Source organism: Rattus norvegicus, chromosome 1, assembly GCF_036323735.1.
Source record: "Rattus norvegicus strain BN/NHsdMcwi chromosome 1, GRCr8, whole genome shotgun sequence".
NCBI classification, from domain to species: domain Eukaryota; kingdom Metazoa; phylum Chordata; class Mammalia; order Rodentia; family Muridae; genus Rattus; species Rattus norvegicus.
In genome coordinates, this window is record NC_086019.1 from 23,045,392 (window position 1) to 23,063,502 (window position 18,111).

The window sequence follows — 18,111 nt, forward strand, 5'->3', positions numbered from 1 at the left end:
CTCCTCCTTCCCTCCCCTTATCTGATGCCTTTTCTTCAGATTGCACTTACAGGCAGACACACTCAGAAGAGGATGACACCACCCCGTCCCCATATCACACCTGCTTCACCTTGCAGAGTGAGTGAAAGGCAAGCTGTTCTCTAGAGCAATGGTTCTCAACCTTCCCCACATCGCGACGTTGAATACAGTTGTGGTAGTTCCCAACCATAACGTTATTTCGTCGTTGCCAATTCATAACTGGAATTTTGCTACTGTTATGAATCTCAATCTCAATATCGACATTTTTCAGTAGTCTTAGACAATCTCTGTGAAAGGTTCATTTGACCCCTCAAAGGGTCGTGAGCCACGTTGAGAACAGCCGCTCTAGAATGGTACATTTCCTCCCCTCTGGCCTTGAAAGATTTCTTTTACAATTGTACAATTTTAGAATTTCCCTTTTGTAATGGAAAAATGAAACCCCTTCTCTGACCATAATCTTTGCTGGTGGTGGTGGTGGCTCATGCCTTGAATCCTAGGCAGTGAACCAGGAGAAAGCAGAGAGGAACTTGGAAAGGACCCGAGGTAAGACAGACACTGAAAGTGAACAGAGAGAGCCAGGGTGGTGATGGTGTCGCACACCTTTACTCTCAGTGCTCAGGATGCAGAAGCAGGCAGATCACTGTGAGTTCAGGGCCAGTCTGGTCTACAGAGCGAATTTCAGGACACAGAGAAACTCTGTCTTGAAAACAAATAATGCATCTTATTTCCAGGAAGCTACTTCATCTGGATTTTGTTCTGGTCGCTCAAACTCTTCCTGTTTCTTTCCTCTTGGCGTCCAGAGTTTCCCTCTCTCAATCCCTTTTTCCTAATCTTTCGGGCTTAACTCACATTCAAGGTTTTAAGTGCCAGCTGTGCTACAATCCCAAATTCCATATCATGGTATGGACGCCAACTTCCAAACTCATGCATCTCAACAGTCTGGTATCTCCTGTAGACATCCAAAAGGCATTGCAAGATTTACTTGACCGAGGGTGAAGGGATCCAGTGGTAATGTACTTCCGAGAGAACTCTTATAAAAATGAAAACACTTACTAGAAAGAAACAAAGTCCTCCCCAACTAGTCCTGGACTTAGCCTGTCTCACCCAGTTCATACTTGCAACCACCCTGCTCCAGTGCTGTGTACGCAGGCCCCTTCCCTATCCTTCCAGGCTCGCCCTTGTGGACCTGCTCTGGCACCTCCTGCCTCTGGCTCTCTTCATGGTCTCTCTTCCCCACTGACACATGACAAAGTCTCCCTCAATGGACCTCTGAAGGGCATTATATGCCCCCTCACTCTCCTAAATCTGTTCTCTAAGAAGCAACTGAGGGATCCCTTCAAAGGGCAGATCTGACTGTGTCTCTTCTTACTCTTTGGGTGATTTCCACTGCCTTAGTAGAGTGAAATCTAAACTCAGTCCCCACAGAGCAGACAAAGCTCTGGGTAACTCATCCATCCCCCTCCCCACACCACACCCGGATTTCCCCTCTGGCTACTCTAGCTTTGGACGTGAGGCTTGTTTGTTCTCTTTCTCTTCTGAGCAATTCAAGCTCTAGACTGCTTTGGGGTGTTTACTGCTGGATCCCCTTCCTGTGACTTGCTCTGGTAGCTCTCTCTGCCAGCCAGGCCTTCCTCCTTCTGCCTCCAGGGCCCAGCTAAGCGGTAAAGCGCCCAGCTGCTCTCACATCACTTTCTGTCTGTCTCCTCACAGGATGCTGTGTTGCTTGTTAAGTGCTTCCACCTGTAAACTTCCAACTGTAAACTACAGAAAGCAGGACCCGGTAGACTTATTTACGGCTACGTTCACATTCTCTGGAACAGAATCGAAGGTGTCATAGATGCTCAAAGAACTACTGCAGAATGTGGCAAACCAGAGCACCACAATTAAAAGTCACGTGGTCTGAACTATCCTCACAAGATGTAAATTTCTGAATAAATGATCTAGGAATCATCTGACTACTATTTCTAGTCATTTGGCAACAATACCCCATCCCCACTTTAGCTGGGGGCCTAACTTCCAGAAGCTTTGAACTTGTGTGGTGGCCCTAATGGACAGAATTTTGCATATCTGAAGAGAGTGACTGGACTTTTTCTTAACATATTAGTCTTCACTCAAAAATATTTTAATTATAGGGCCATGCACATGTTAGCTAAGGGTCCTATTACTGAACTATATCTCTATCCCTCCTTTTGATTTTTGAGACAGGGGTCTCACTAAGTTACTCAGGCTGGCCTTAAACTTCCTCAGTAGCCCAGGTAAGCCTTGAACTTGTAATATTCTTGCCTCAGTCTTCTGAGTATCTGAAATTATAGGCCTGAACAATGAGGTTCAGCGTGGTCCTATCTCAAGAATTGTGGACATGGGATACTTGGGGAAGCTCTCTACATAATCCAGTATTGCTGTAGGTAATAATCGGGTTGTTTATTTGGCTGTTATCCACAATGTAGTACTGAGCCTTGGCTCTGATTGTCACTTCTTATCTGGCTGGAACAACTGATCTCTTTCTTAGCAAGCGAAGTCTGAGTTAAACCAGTCCTTTCCTCCTTCTAGTTCAAGCGGCCACCGTCTCCAGCTTGTAGTGTCTGCTGCTTACCGCATCTCTAATCTCAGAGTGCTACAGTCACTCCTTAGCCTCCTGAACTCCTGGCACTGTTTAAGAAGAGAAGCCAAGAGACCTATCTACTTTGGCACCCTTTCTTACAAAAGGACTTGATTTCCACATGTAGAAACTGAACAATAAGCTCCCTTAAATTTCACACAAGGGAGTACATTCGTCTGAGGCCAATCAGCAACATCCAGACAGCCAGCAGCAAGGGAGCCATGGAGAGATCAGAGAAATCTGCAGCCAGGAGATGCTGGAGTCATTGTCTCCATGGGGCACTCTTAACTGCAGCCATGAACAGCATGACACTCAATGTTACTCTTTTCTGGTTCCCCTGAGGGTAGCCAAAGAAAACACTACTCCAAATCAGAGCAGTCACCAGTGCCTTCTAGAACCATCTATACTGTAATTTTATTTCCTTTACCTTCAAAGTACATTGGCATCTCATTTAAATCTCTTGGATAGAATAGTATTGAGAGGCCAACGATTAAATTTAAAATATGGTAAGATCATAAGAAAGCATTCTGCATTTTGGTAGTATGTTAGCTTGTTGGTAAGGCTGACATATAAAAGAGTTTTAACATGCGGTCAACAAGTTCTGGGGTCCCATACGGTGGAACCTTTATTCCCAGCACTCCAGAGGCAGACACAGGTGGATCTCTGTGAGTTGGAGGCCAGCCTGGTCTGCATAGCAAGGTCTGGGCTAGGTATACTTAGTGAGATCCTGTCTCTAAAGGAAAAAAATAGAATTTTGGCAATTTCTTAATGTCAAAGCACCTACAGAAGTATGGCTACAGTATTCTAGAGTGTGCGTTTATCTGTGATTCAGGAATTAATACCTAAAATCTATATGCATATGAAAAAACATATACATGTACATGTGTATGTGCTGAGGGGTAAATGCCACGTTGGCTCTGACGGTTTGCTGTGTCTGTAATAAGGGAAGTTCATGGGGGAATCTACAACGTCTTCCATAATACCTCGCTCAACAGATTAAAATGCCCCATTCTGCCATGTTTGAATGTCATGCTGAGGCTTGAGTCCCCAAAGTGCATTAGGATTAGGGTTGGTTAGGGTTGGGGTTAGGGTTAGGGTTGGCTAGGGTTAAGGGTTAAGGTTCATTAGGCTTAGAGTTAGAGTTAAGGTTGGCTAGGGTTAAGGGTTAAGGTTCATCAGGCTTAGAGTTAGAGTTAAGGTTAGCGTTGACTAGGGTTAGGGTTGGAGTCAGGATTAGCATTAGGATTGGTTAAGGTTAGTGTTAGCATTTTATTTAAGCTCCGCCCCACAGTTACCTGACAACAGTCAGGTGTGCCTGACTCACTATAAAAGGGGCTGCTTTCCTGCTCTGCTCTCTCTTGCTCTCTCCTTCTTGCTCTTGCTCTGTCCCCATCCCTTTCCCCCTCTCTCCCTAATCCCTTCCCCTCTCTCTCCCCAGTCACTTCCCCCTTCTCTCCCCAGTCCCTTCCCCCTTCTCCCCCCAGTCCCTTCCCTCTTCTCTCCATGAGCTTATGGCTGGCCTCTAGTCCTCTACTTCACCTTTCTCCTCCTCCTCTTCCTCTTCCTCCTCCTCTTCCTCTTCCTCTTCCTCCTCCTCCTCCTCCTCCTCTCCCTCCCCACCCTCTCTCTGCCTTTCTCTGCCTCTACTATCATCTCCCCTCCCCTCCCCATGCCCTGAATAAACTCTATTCTACACTATACCATCCTGTGGCTGGTCCCTCAGGGGGAAGGGATGCCTCAGAATATGCCCATGGAGGCACCGCCTCCCCCCACACCTTACCACACATCCACCAAAAACATATCCCCTCTCTCTTTATCTTTTTATAAAAACAACATTTATGGCCAGGGGCGGGGTTAGGGTTAGAGTGGGTTAGGATGGCACTGAGAGGTGATTAGTATATTTCTAGGTCACAGAACTAGACTGGTCTTCATGAAGGTGACAGTCATTTTGGTGAGTGTGGCTGCCTCTCCTTTTTCTCCAGCTTCCCTTCCCCATGTGACGTGTCCAGAGGTCATCAGCAGAAGACGGGATGCTGAGCTGCGCTCCTGCTTCTAAAACGGTGGCTAAATGCCATACTCCTTATAACTTGTCCACCCCTGTGCATTTTGTTATGGCAACAACGACCAAAACCTTAAATACCTGCTTAGTTCTTTCCTGCCTCTTTTAATTTTATAGCACATACTCGAGAGTACAAAGTCAATCTGAGCACTATCTATTCATATTTTATTCCTAATAAATATTCATCTTTTGAGCTCTTAGTAGTGCTTACTGGATCTTAACCTCTGAGGCTAAGCCAACAGACCTCAACGTCAATATCCAGATGGTCTTAGAGCAACTATAAACACCGACCTGTAAATCTTTATTTCATTAAAGAAACAACGCAACTCGGGCCTGTGCGAGCGAGCACCCTGCCCCTCTATTAAACCACCTCGATTTACTCTAGAGCGTTCTAACCACTTCAGTGGTGTTCTTATCATGCTCCTCCCTCCCTTTTCCCTTAATTGCTAATGCTGTATCAACTACCACCAAGTTCAACTAAGAACTGAGGTCAGCAAGGAAGTCCATTTGGAACTGCACTCACAGCACTGTGTGATCTTTTGGATGTTAGAGGAGATGCGTTGCGCCAGCTGGGCAGGGTCCCCACCAATCCCCGGAGTGTAAGACATGGCTGGCTGGATGACTGGCCGATTTCATCAGATGCAAGCAGGCTGTCGGGTTTTCTAGGAGTCACCTAAAAGAACATCGAAGTTGTACAATCACATTTTTTAAAGTTATTGGTGTACATTTCCCAAATAATATAATATCCTAATAATATATAATATAATATAATATAATATAATAATTATAGGGTTGAAAGGGGGAAAATCACTACTGCTATTTTCTAGAAAGCATTTATAAAACAAACACATACATTGTATATCTGGGTATGATCAAGACAGAGAACAAAGGCTTAGATGCAAAGACCAATCCAATCAGGCAGATCTAGAACACGTGGAAAAGGCAAATGTTATCTATCAAATAAAGAGGAAGTTCATGGCCAGCTCCAGATCAAATGCTTCACAGCTGGTATCTGTGGGAAGTGACCCAGAAAGGGAGGAGAGGAGTCACCCAACATTTACTACACATCTGTGAAATGGAGATGCTCCACACTGTCTAATGTAACGTCACAGCCTCCTCTTTAAAGTCCTCTGTGTTTTGTTCTTTTGAGCGAACTGTGGCTTACAGCTGGTCCAAAGTAACAAAAGCATCCACTGATGAAGGTGAGATTTAAGCCCAGGGTTCAGATTCCAAAGTTACCCATGTTTGCTAACACTGAGAATAAATTCCTCGGGAAGAGCAAGAGTCTTGGTTTCCAGGTCTAGTCTGACCATAACCCAATACAACAACCACTGAGATTTCCAACAGAGAAAGGTGCCAGGTTACTAAAATCTGATTATGCTCAGGTCTCAGGCTATACACACAGCTGCTACACTGCCCTGCTTAGAGAACATGCTAAAAAGTGAAACATGCATGTATGTGCTACGCTGATATAATTAAATGACATTTTTGATGCAATGTTGGGCTGAATCTACAAACAAGGAGCCAAGTGTAGGGGAGGCAGAGGGACACTGGGAAGAAACACAGCAGCTGAGCTGGGACAGCTGGCTCTGTTATGCCTGGACAGCAGACAGTCTCGGGAGCTCTAGGATCTCCTCCACTTGCACTCCTCGATCTACACGCACCAGGTCGAGGATACAGAGTCAACCAACTTAATTAAAAGCCAAGTCAAAGAGTTAACTAAAGCTGGGCCCCCAATGACAGTGTAGCAGGAATAAACTCCCTCCCAGGAAAAATCTAGGTGTGGTGTTCTATACCTGCAACCCCAGCACGGGAGTCACTAAAGCACAAGGACCTCGAGTTCAAGATCAGCTGAGGCCTGGAGAGCCAATTACCCTGACGACACTGTATGCAGACTACGAACCAACTGTATCTTTAAATATTTGAGCATTCAGTGTGTGTGTGTGTACACATGCTACTGTGAGTGTGTCAAGATCAAAGAACAACTTTAAGAGCTGGTTCTCCCCTCCCACCATGTGCGTCCTGGAGATAACCTCAGGTCATCAGGCTGAGCAACAAGGACCCTTACCTGCTGAGCCTTCTTGCTAGCCCCATCCTGTGAATTATATCGTAATAAAGATATTTTTAAAATACAATTCATATACCATACAACTGCAGCCATTCAAGTCATATGATTCGATGGTCTTTAATGTGTTAACAAAGGTCTGTGACAATGGTGTGACTTTTATAATGCATATTACTCCGAGAAGAAAGTTCCTTCCCATCATTTTTCATCTTTTGTTTGTCCCCAACCTTTCAGCCATTGGAACCATTAATCCACCTGAATGGTTTTCTATTTTGGATGTTTCACATGAGTGGGATCATGATATGTGTGTGTGTGTGTGTGTGTGTGTGTGTGTGTGTGTGTGTGTTTTCTCTGTGACTGACTTGTTTCTTCTCCATGTATTTTCAAGATCCTTGTAGGAGCTGTGTGAGTACCTCAATGCCTTTTATTGACATATAATATTGTTCTTAATGGATAAAGACAATTTCTGTCAGCTCAGGGGCATCTTTCTGTCAGTCAGTCAAGCTTCCAAAAAGACCCTTGGTTTACAGTCAACATAGACACCCTGTGAATAACTCCTTCCTGTAACCATGGGTACAAATAAGTCTCACATCCCTACCTACAGAAGGCACCTTTAATATTCAGTCTCAGTCTCTCTCTCTCTCTCTCTCTCTCTCTCTCTCTCTCTCTCTCTCTCTCTCCCCCCTCTGCCCCCCATTCTTTGAAGTTACTAGCACTCATCACCTGCTTGTTCAGTTGCTAGGATAAGTGGCAACCAGAAAAGCTCTACCTTGGGCGAGATACTTAGCATCTGGGCCTCCTGCCAGGATCAAAATAAGATAATGGGAGCAAGTGCTTTTCTCCTATACACAGAGGACAGGTCTGATGTGCTCCTGCACCTATGGGGCTCTCATCAGAGGCATATGGCCACAAACTCCCCTGAAACCTACACTCCCCACACACAGAGAGACTAATGTCAGGATCCGGTTCATTCCTGCAAAGCCTTCCAGCTTTCTCTTACCTCGCAAAATTCACACGCATACAGTGCAAACTTTGTCAGTGTTTTCTTTTAAAGGGATTTTTTTCCTTTCCATAATTTAAGTCAGACAGTCACAATCACAACCTGCTGTTCTATTCCCTGTAGTCAAGCAAACTGGAGAACGTGGCTGGTGGTGAGAAAAGTGGGCTTCACTCACTCTAAGGGCTTCCCCTCCTCATCTGTGCGTAACTGACCAGAGAAAGGGTAAGGAGATGACCACCACGGTCCTGTCTTGAGTGATGAGGGATCAGGAATCGGAGAAAGGGCTGAATTATTTCCTGCACATGGTGCCTTTTATGATTGTTTCTCTCAATCTCGAAAGCCTCTGTAGTAGGCATAACTACTCTTGTAGTTTTTGTTTTGGTTTGGTTTTTTTTTTTTTTTTTTTACAAAGAAACAGAGGCATCGCTGAGATGAGCAAAAGACTTAAACTCTCACAGTAAATCTGGGAGCTCATATTGTCGCAAACGCTAGACTAAACCCTAGTGCTTTCTGTAGAACAACTTAGCACAGGTGGACCAGGTCAACTACACGACCACGCTTGACACGTTTCTGCGGCCCGGGGGTAGTTTCTTTACAACAAGGAAACAAACTTGGACGGTGGTAACACCACTGAGCAGTACTCTCCCTTTCTGTCCTGTTCGGCTATGGTGACATTTTAAAAGAGACAAGTTGGCTCTTTAGATGTAAGACAAGTTAAGTGGGACAATGGCTAACTTTGCTGGAAAAAAAAATAAACATATAAATTCATGAATAATTATCGATAGATGACTCTGAGGTCTATTTTTCCAAGTGAGCTGATTGATTCTGTGTTTGTAAAGTGCCTGTGCTCTATAACCATCTGCAGGACGTAGCCTGAGCTGCAATGCCCAAAATTATTCTGTGTTGAAAACCTATTTGGAATTCCTTTCGCTCAAAATAATTATGTAGCTCTTCACCGCGCACCTGCACTTCCTGCAGACCAGCTGCTACTGACAGGCACTGTTAAAGTGAATTAAGGTAGATGAAAGCCACCCAGGCTACCTTTCAAGTGCTTGGAAACTAGATGGGGCCAGTAGCCAGTGGCTGGAACAGCTCACATATTCACTTCTCTCCCCGCAGAAAGCTCAATTGGCCAGCGTTCAACTCAACTTCTCAGTAATTATCTTTTTATGAAGATATACAAACACTGAGGTGAAAGAGGAGAGGCGGGGGCCAAACTGTAACACCCACGGTAAGGGCTGTCTCAAGATCGTGTCGAAAGTACAATCTAAAAACAAGCGAAGGGGATTTCGTTATAGATTCTTGAATGTAAAACACTACCCCGGAGTTACTCCTGGACATACCATCGTAGACTCTTAAAGGCTTCCGCTGAGCAGAGAACTGGCCTGAAATGTAGCCTGTTGAAATCGAATGGCCAGTTTCGCTTTTTAAATCATGAGTACCAGCATAAAACTATGAGCTTCCTCCCCCTTTACTCCCCTGGGTTTGTATTTGTGTGTGTGTGTGTGGTGAGTGCTGTACGGGGAGTATAAATCTTGGACAAAGTCTAGTCCCTAGTACTTGGTCTTGAATAAGTGTCTGAAGTGTGAATCAACAAGTGTACCCATATCCCAAGAACACATGCCCAGCCTGAGAGTAAATATTAACATTTCTAAAACACTGTTTCAGGTTTATTGCCACCTGGGCTTTTCTGGTGTCCCTTTTCTGTCTCTAGATGACCCTTCCCATGACACCCGCCCACCTAGTTCTTTCTCCCTGCAAGGTGTTATCACACACCAGAGACGCCGGATCTGAAATGAGCAGTCTCCACTACGGCTCTGTCAGTGTAACTTCTACTTCGAGCCATGCATCATCCTCAGGAGGTTGGACCACTCACACTTTGTTCTCAAGTCCTGACACAAGCAGGAGAGGAGTCATAGGACCCAATCAATGAACACGAGGGTGCTCCAACTCTCAGATGAGGATTCATCCACGAACTACTCAAGTGCGTCTTCACCCAGCTCCTTCATGGATCCAACCATTGTGCTACACTGTCTGCTTTCAGTTAATTCACCAAGCATTCTTTTTCTCCAGTTTCACACATTAATATTTCGAGTTACACTGAACCAGAGCAAAATTCACTCAGACTAAAGGGTGGGAGTTTTACCTAGTAGGACTATCAGACACTGCAGAAATATTACCTTGCAGTACTGGGGACTGAACCAGGGTTTTGTGCACACACCATTTAGTGGCATATAGTTCAACATTATTCAAAATTTTCCACCAGCACCATATGGATGCATTTGGGATCCTAATCAGAATTAGAAATGACTGCTAATCGGGAGCAGCATAAAAAGTGAGCTCGCTGAAGGGAAAGCACCCAGAGGTCAATGAGTTAATACTGTGTTATATTAACTTCCCCAGACGCTGGGAAACTACAGCCTTATTCTTAGCAAGTCACAAGCCCAGGGCCAACTTCCAAAGCAGCTTGCAAATCCGAAGGCCCATCCCCACCTCGATACAATTTAACAGTTTTATCAATCTCTGCACAGCACAGCTCAGGTACACCTAAAGGAATGCCTACCTTCAACCGGACCAAACCAGTGTTCCACAGTTACTTCCTTTTTTTTCCTGATTGTGGAAAACTTGTAAATAATAATTCCTAACAGAATACGAGATCTAAAGCAACCAAAAATAATATATGCATATAAAATTCAAGCATAATTTTTAAAAACTATAAGGAAAAAATTACCATTTGACTATAAAGCATCCTCTCCCAACATTTTTTCTCTCTCATTCTTTCTTCTTTTCTCCTCCCCCTCCCTCTCCCTCTCCCCCTCTCTCTTTTGTCTGAATTTAACCTACAAAACACATATGGGAATTCTCAAAATACTTTGTTAAGGGTCTTGGTGGGTAAATCAATTAAAGACGTGCACAAGGTAGGTCAGAGAAAGTTAGCTTGTGTGAGTAGGGCCAACAGCCAAGCAAGCAAATGCTCTGGGCCACAGAACGAACCTGTGGCCGGATGACCAGGGCCCATCGCGTTTCCCTTTCTGTCTTTCTGGAGGGGAAGTTGACAGAAAATGAAAACACGGTTGTTGCCTGCCAGGATCTGGCGGCAGGTCAGGTCCCCGAGGCTCCATTGCCGCGCGCTTGGGTGCTCGTTCCCGAGTCCGCCTCGGGGCGTGGGAGCCCGAGAGGAAGGCGCTGGCCCTGCGCCCTAGGGAGCCCCGCTCTGCGCACCCCAAACCAACCACCGGCGAGCAGTGGTTCTGGAGTGTCCCTTCCGCGCCCCCGCCTCTGCAGTCTCCTCTTACCCTGACCTCGTTGGCTTCCTCTGTCACCTCCAGCTGCTGTCACCGAGGGCCCACGGCCCTGCGCAGCCAGTCTCAGCGAATGGGCGGTGGCGCAAGCACTCCCAATGCGCATGCGCAGGGCCAAAGCCCCAGGAAGAAGGAGGCGGGGCTCGCGTCTCTCCCATTGGCCAGTGACAGCTGAAGCTTGGAGGGACTGGCAAAATTCCTAGGGAACCAAGCTTTGATGGGTGACAAAGTGATGTCTACATGCAAGAAAAGAGGAAGAAATCCAATAGAGGAGAGCTGCGTTCTTTATTCGGTGGCGCCATCCTTCCTGGATTGAGGGTGCACCCTCAGCTCCTGAAGGTCCTGTTTCCTAACCCTCAGCTCTGTGGCAGACTTGACAACTCCATTTTAAAATGTCACTGCAAAAATGTCAAGGCAATCCTAGCTAAGCCCACGCAAAGAATAAATGAAGACTCACCTCCCGATGCCCACTTGGTAAGGGTGTTTCTTGGCTCATGATGGGTCTTTCGTCCTTGAAATACAGGATGCGGTTTTCCCAGGCTTTAAGAGCACAGACTGTTCCAACAATAACTCTTTAAACATGTGACTCTCAGATGAGAAACATCAGTGGTTCAGGTAAAAGAAATACTTTTCCAAATTAATTAGACGATCTTGCCTTGGCCTTTGCCTGTAATTAAGACAGTGTTATTTCTGGAAAGAATATGAAAACGCATGATACCAAAAGTGCAGTCGAATTCAGGTGGAGGCTGGGGGTGGGGGTAGGGGGTGGGGGTGGGGTGGTAGTGGTGGTAGTTCCAGACTATTGTGAGTCAGAACCGCAGAGCAAACTGTACGTTGGTTGGTTTTACACATGCAAGCATACATCGGTGATTTAAGTCTGACTCAAACACCGCATCTTCCAAGTAGGATCCACAGTGGACTAAGCACACTGGTCAAAGGATGTGCGTCCATTTAAAGTGTGATGTGATACAGCTAGAGCCATTGTGAACTGTAGGGTTTTGCTGCTTTTTTCCGGCACTGGAAACTGAACCAAGGTCATTGACCATGAGAAGCCCATGCCTTCCCTGTGTCCTGTATCACCAGAGGTTTTTGGTTTTGAAACAAAGTCTCTATAGGTTGCCCAGACTAACCTTGAACTCACTGTGTAGCCCAGGTAGGCCTTGAACTTGCAACCCTCTTTCCTCATCGTTCAGAGTACAGGCCTGTCCCAGGTTGTTTGTGGTTCTGTTTGGAGGTACTAGGGATCAAACCCAAGGCCTCACATTTCAGGTAGTTGATCCACCCCTGAGTTCTACCTGTCGTCTCCACTGTGAACTTATAGAAATATTAGCCCATCATAGTGACATTATATGTTTCCTAAGATACAGAGGAAATTCAGGTTTTTCTTTGAAATCAATCCTTTTGTCAAACTTGTTATATTTTTAAAAATCACAAGGCAAAAACCTCTGCAATAAAAAGTCATGTTAGCTGTTAAAGCTACAGAGTCTTTTTAGAAAGTCTAGTTGTTTCCTCATAATACAGATTCAGGAACCTGAAACACAAAACACTTCCAGGCCCCATACATAATTAAGAATAGCAAAGGCTGGGTTGGGGATTTAGCTCAGTGGTAGAGCGCTTGCCTAGCAAGCGCAAGGCCCTGGGTTCTGTCCCCAGCTCCGAAAAAAAAGAAAAAAAAGAAAAAAAAAAAAAAAGAATAGCAAAGGCTTGAGTGTCCTGCCCAAAACTCTGAAGTCCTTCGTGCCACCGAATCCAGACAGCTGCTAACTGCTAAGAGTCTGTAATGCAGCGACTATTAGGCCTTGTAGTACAGACTTCATGGTTGAGTAGAGTCCGGTGGTTTCCTAGCTGGCAGTGGTGCTCTTTCCGGGAGAGCACACACTGTGATGAGATTTATACAGAGCACGGCGCTAACGCAAAAGATGAGTGCCTTACTGTAGTGCCAGCAATAAATTTTGAAGTGAAAACAGGAACAAAAATTTTGGAAAGTTATATAAAGTTTTATTGGAAGACAACATGGAAAGGGACCTTTCTGCCAAGGAAGGAGTGGGCATGTTGACTTTAGTGTGTATAATACGTGTAAATGTTTACTTTATTCGGATGAAGCATCGTGCATGGACTCAAAAGACAAGGGCTGGAGAGATGGCTCAGTGGTTAAGAGCATTGACTTCCAGAGGACCCGAGTTCAAATCCCAGCAACCACATGGTGGCTGAAGACCATCTATAATGAGATCTGATGTTCTGGAGTGTCTGAAGACAGATACAGTGTACTTATATATAATAAATACATATTTTTTAAAAAGTCAAGATGCTAGGAATGCAAACGAGATCCTTAAAGCAAATTGCTCCTGTCTCACGTTAAGTGAGTGGTGGGGGTTGAGCTACTACAAGATTTTGATGAAAGGTAAGAAGTGCTGTTCACTTCCTGCCACAAAGGAAAGTCTGGGAGAAGTAAGGAAAATTAAAGGGAAATACTACAGAGAAGAAAGGCAATCATGTAACAATAGTATGCTTATAATGTAACAATAGTATGCTTAAAATGTAACAGTAGCATGCCAAAAATGTAACAATACCACGCCCATAATGTAACAATACCACGCCCATAATGTAACAATACCACGCCCACCATGTAACAATACCACGCCCACCATGCAACAGTAGCGGACCTCGCTAAAGAACTTCATCAAGACTGGAGATGTTGAAGGGCTGCACTAAAGTAAATAAGACAGAGAAGAGGTGAGGTTAAGGTGACAAATATTCAAGAAGACTTGTACAACAACTGGGTATGGAGAGCCAAAGAGAGGATTTGTGAAATGGAACTGATATCTAACATGCTTTCCATCCGCCCTTCCCTATTACTTTTGCTAGAATCCTGGACTGGGTAGAAGGAAGGATACAATACAGGTCCATAGAGAGGACACTGAGACTCAAAGACCTCTGAGTTGCCCTACTAGTCACTGGCTATACAGGGACAAAAGCTGGGAATTCCAAATTTTGAGCTTGCCCCAAGTTGCCATTTTTTTAAACCATAATAATTGGATTCTTTCCTAGTCATTTTACTTCAAAGAGAAAAATTAAGTATAATACTCTGCTAAGCTTAGAGGCTCAGAGAGCAAATGGATCCCAAAGGAATTCCTGAAAATTGTGGTACTACATTTTATTACTTAGCATCTATTTAATGGCTCAGTAAAGAAATGAGCCTGCCTTTATTTGATCCAACGTTTCTGAATGTATTTCACTATGACTATTTTTATACTTAATATAAAACATATGACATTTTGAGGATTAAAGAAGCGCTCGTCAAGACAGCAATCTTCATACAAAGCTGCTAATGCCCTTTTGATCTTTCCTAATCACAGGTAACTCCTAAGGTCTCTTTCAAGCAAGATTAGCATATTGTCTTAATTACTTTTCCTTGGCTCTATGAATACTCTGGCAAAAGCAATTTGTTTTGACCCACACTTTTGAGTTACAAACTATCATGACAAGGAAATAGCACCATCAAGAACACAAGACAACCATTAGTTTACAGTCAAGTGGTAGGGACTGACAAATGTCTGTGCCCTCCTCACTTTCTCCTCTCTAGTCCAGGATTTCTGCTTAGGGAATGGTGTTACCCACAGTGGACAGGTCTTCCCACCTCAGTTAATCAAACCAAGACAATCTCCCACAGGCATGCTCAAAGGCCTATTACAAGGTGATTCTAAATTTCGATAAGTTGATAGTTGACATTAGCCATGACTTGTCTGAACTGGGAACTCCCATCTATAACACAGAAATCTTAGGAGACACAGCAAACCACCCATTTTTTTTATCATTAGTTTTCAAACAGTTTCCACAATTCTTTTTCTTTTTGTCCCTCATTGTCTGTTCCCTGTCTACTTCGGTAGCAATGAAGGTGACCAATTCAGTTCTGTTCCATTTTCTTGTCACCACAGCACATACTCACATGCTGGAAACCTGACCCTGAAACCAGCCCTCCATGATCGTCGATTTCCTAAACCCCAAAGTAAGCTACTTCAAGATGGAAATGCTCAGCAGTGAGAGGGTGGAACTTTAGGTGAAGGAAGCTGGGAATTGGTCTACAGAGAAATGCTTGAGCAACACATGACATTTTGAAGATGAAAGGGCACATTGCATATTCATAAATCAGAGACCATGAAAAGTGGCTCAGTAAAGAAGCAGGTGTGGCTTTGTTTGATCCAACGTTTCTGAAAACATTCCATTATCAACACTTTTGCATTTAATATTTGAGAAACATTTACGCTGGCTAGCTTTATGTCATTTTTAGATAAAGCTACAGTAGTTTGGGCAAAAGAAACATCAGTTGAGAAAGTGCCCCCATCAGACTGGATTGAGGGCAAGCCTGGGGGCGCATTTCCTTGGTCAGTGATTGGCCTGGGGAAGGAAGAGCTCACTGTGTGTACTGCCCCACACGGACTGGTGCTACTAGATTGTATTAAGATGCAGGATGAGAAAGCCATGAGGAGAAAGCCAGGACACAGCATCACTCCATGGTCTCTGCTTCAGTTTCTGCCTCCAAGTTCCTGCCTTGAATCCCTGCCCTGACCTCCCTGGATTATAGAGTAAAAGTTATGAGATAAATTAAACCCTTTCTTTGCCAACCTGCTTTTGGTAATAGTGCTTTATCACAGCAATAGAAACACTTAAAACAGTTTTCAAGTATGCATTACAGAAAACACTGCTTTCAAAATTAAGTCTAAACTTTTTATCGTGGTAAACTTCCAAAATTATGTCCAAGCTTCTTATGCTTACAGAACAGAGTTGATCATGTCTGCTTTGCTTCTGAGAGTCCTACTTTATTATTTTGTTCCCAGTATCCTGTCTGTTGAACCACCCATTCACTCTTAAAAGTACCTCAGTTCAGAAGATACATCGTTGAGTCACGTTGCATCTAAGGAGCACAAGCTTCAGTTCCCGGCTTTCCATGTTCTACAATACATTGCTTTAAGGAACTTCAATCTCTGCTCGTACCTCCCTCCTGGCAACAGCATGACCGACCACACACTGGAGGTTTTCTTATTTCTGTACTTCGGCTCACGGAGTTATCTTTAACTATCATCTGCTGTTCTTACTTCCTCATTTTAATGTGTGTGTGCTTTCTTTTTAATTTTAGCATAATCTTAGACGTAGGAAAGTTGCAAGTTGAGCATAATAGCTCATGCCCGAAATCCCAGAACTCGGGAGGTGGGGCAAGATTGCTGTGAATTTGAGACCAACTTGACCTACATAGAAAGCTAGAGACCAGAATAAGCTATAGAGTGAGGCTTTGCAATCAATTAGCAGACAGACAGACAGACAGATGGACGGATGGACTGACTGATTGACTGACCAGGGGCAGGGAGAAGGTTTCGTAAGTAAAGGCATTTGCCCTCAAGCCTGGCAATGTAAGTTCAATCCCCAGTTTTCACCTGGTGCAAGAAGAGAAGTGACAGGGGTTGGGGATTTAGCTCAGTGGTAGAGGGCTTGCCTAGGAAGCGCAAGGCCCTGGGTTTGGTCCTCAGTTCCGAATTGAAAAAACAACAAAACAAAAAACAAAACAAAACAAAACAAAAAAAAAACCAAGAAGAGAAGTGACTCCATGCCTTCTGAACTCTACGTGTTTGCACGATGCACACATGCTCAATAAATACATGATCTAGAAAGATGTTTGGAAGACTTCCCAAAGATCCTGCAGAATTTGTATATGAAGCTCATTCAGGTGCTTAAGGTAACAACTTGTATGACATTTGTTGAACATAAGCAGTGAATCTCTGTACTGTAGCATCAATTAAACTGCTGGCTGCAGATAAACAGTTATGCTAATGGCTGTTTCTTCTGGGAACCAACCCCAGGAATCCAAACTGTGTTTTGACAGCGTTTCCTTTGTCGTCTCCTCCTATCTGTGACTATCTCTGTTTTCTGTTGCATGGCCTTGATACTTTTTAAGTCATGAGTTCTGCATAATACACACCTCACTGATGAGCTATGCAGATGGGCAGGATCAGAGGCGTCTGGAAAGCAAGCCACAGAGGAAGTGGCCTTCTCTTCATGGTATGTCACCTCAGGTGGGACAGGACATGGGCACGGCCCATTGTTGGCGACGGCGGCTTCAGTCTCTAGGCTGAGGTGCTGTCTGAGTCCCCCCAAGGGCAAAAGACCAGTTTCATTTCCATATAACACTATAGCAGGATCCCATGCCTTCTTTACATTCAAGAAGAATAGATTTGAACTCCAGATTTAAAAAGAAAGCTCATTAAGCTTATGGCCTGGGTATATAGATGAAATCTCAGTACCTGGGAGGCAGGAGAATTACTGTGAGTTTGACACCAGCCTGGAGTACATAGTTAAACAATGTCTCAAACACCACTGCAAACAAGAGTAACAAAGTTTATGGGACTATTCTGAAACTGCAACATTAGGTAATTAATCTTTGGGGAGAAATACTTTGAGACATGCACATATTTTAGATTTCCTTAACTTTTTGTAAATCAATTAAAATTTGTCAGTGAATTTTGAGCAACATTCAGTCGGACTCTCGTGATTATTTTCCTAGAGCAGGCTTCCTATTTCTGTCTATTCTTATGTAAGGGGGACTTTGTCACTACTCACAGATTTATTTCTTGGTCATCTATGTGTATCAACGTGAGTTAGTGGATCTTTAGTTTATTCTTTGTCCTTTTAATTCGATTGTCCCTTCATTGTTCCATCACTTTGGATTTGTGTGTGTGTGTGTGTGTGTGTGTGTGTGTGTGTGTGTGTACATGTTCATGGGGCTACATTGTGCATGCACATATATGTGAAACTGTGTGGAGAGAGAAGCCATTCATGGGTGTCTTTCTTGATTGCTCTGCACCTAATGTTTTGAGACAGTTTCTTATTGAGCCTACAGCACCTTGATCCAGATAGCATGGTTACCAGAACGTTCCATGGGTCCTCCTCATCCATGGAGGCTCAGTGCTGAGGACAAGCATGGCCTGCAGTGACACCTGCCCTTCTACACAGGTGCTGAAGACTTGAACTCAGTTCCTCCTGCTTTCGTGGAAAGCACTTTATTGCCTGAGCTTGATA

The 18,111-nt window shown here is 44.2% G+C and overlaps 1 protein-coding gene and 1 long non-coding RNA gene across 4 annotated transcripts in view; one reads left to right on the forward strand and one right to left on the reverse strand.

The window, feature by feature from the left end:
* Positions 1-11,188, reverse strand: part of Stx7 (syntaxin 7) — a 40,250-nt gene extending 29,062 nt beyond the window's left edge. The window contains exons 1-3 of one of the 3 annotated variants that reach the window (XM_039089032.2): positions 11,038-11,129; positions 10,736-10,781; positions 5,200-5,349 (exon numbers count right to left, since the gene is read on the reverse strand). In XM_039089032.2, the coding sequence (XP_038944960.1) occupies positions 5,200-5,284 (85 nt within the window). In that variant the 5' untranslated portion in view covers positions 5,285-5,349; positions 10,736-10,781; positions 11,038-11,129. Of the gene's footprint in view, positions 1-5,199; positions 5,350-10,735; positions 10,782-11,037 lie in introns of all 3 variants that reach the window. The other 2 variants (XM_017589644.3, NM_021869.2) reach the window with 2 other exon arrangements.
* Positions 11,182-17,569, forward strand: LOC108349187 (uncharacterized). Its single transcript, XR_001835561.3, has 2 exons — positions 11,182-11,517; positions 15,879-17,569. It is a non-coding gene; the product is annotated as an uncharacterized LOC108349187 (long non-coding RNA).
* Positions 17,570-18,111: the final 542 nt, after the last annotated feature.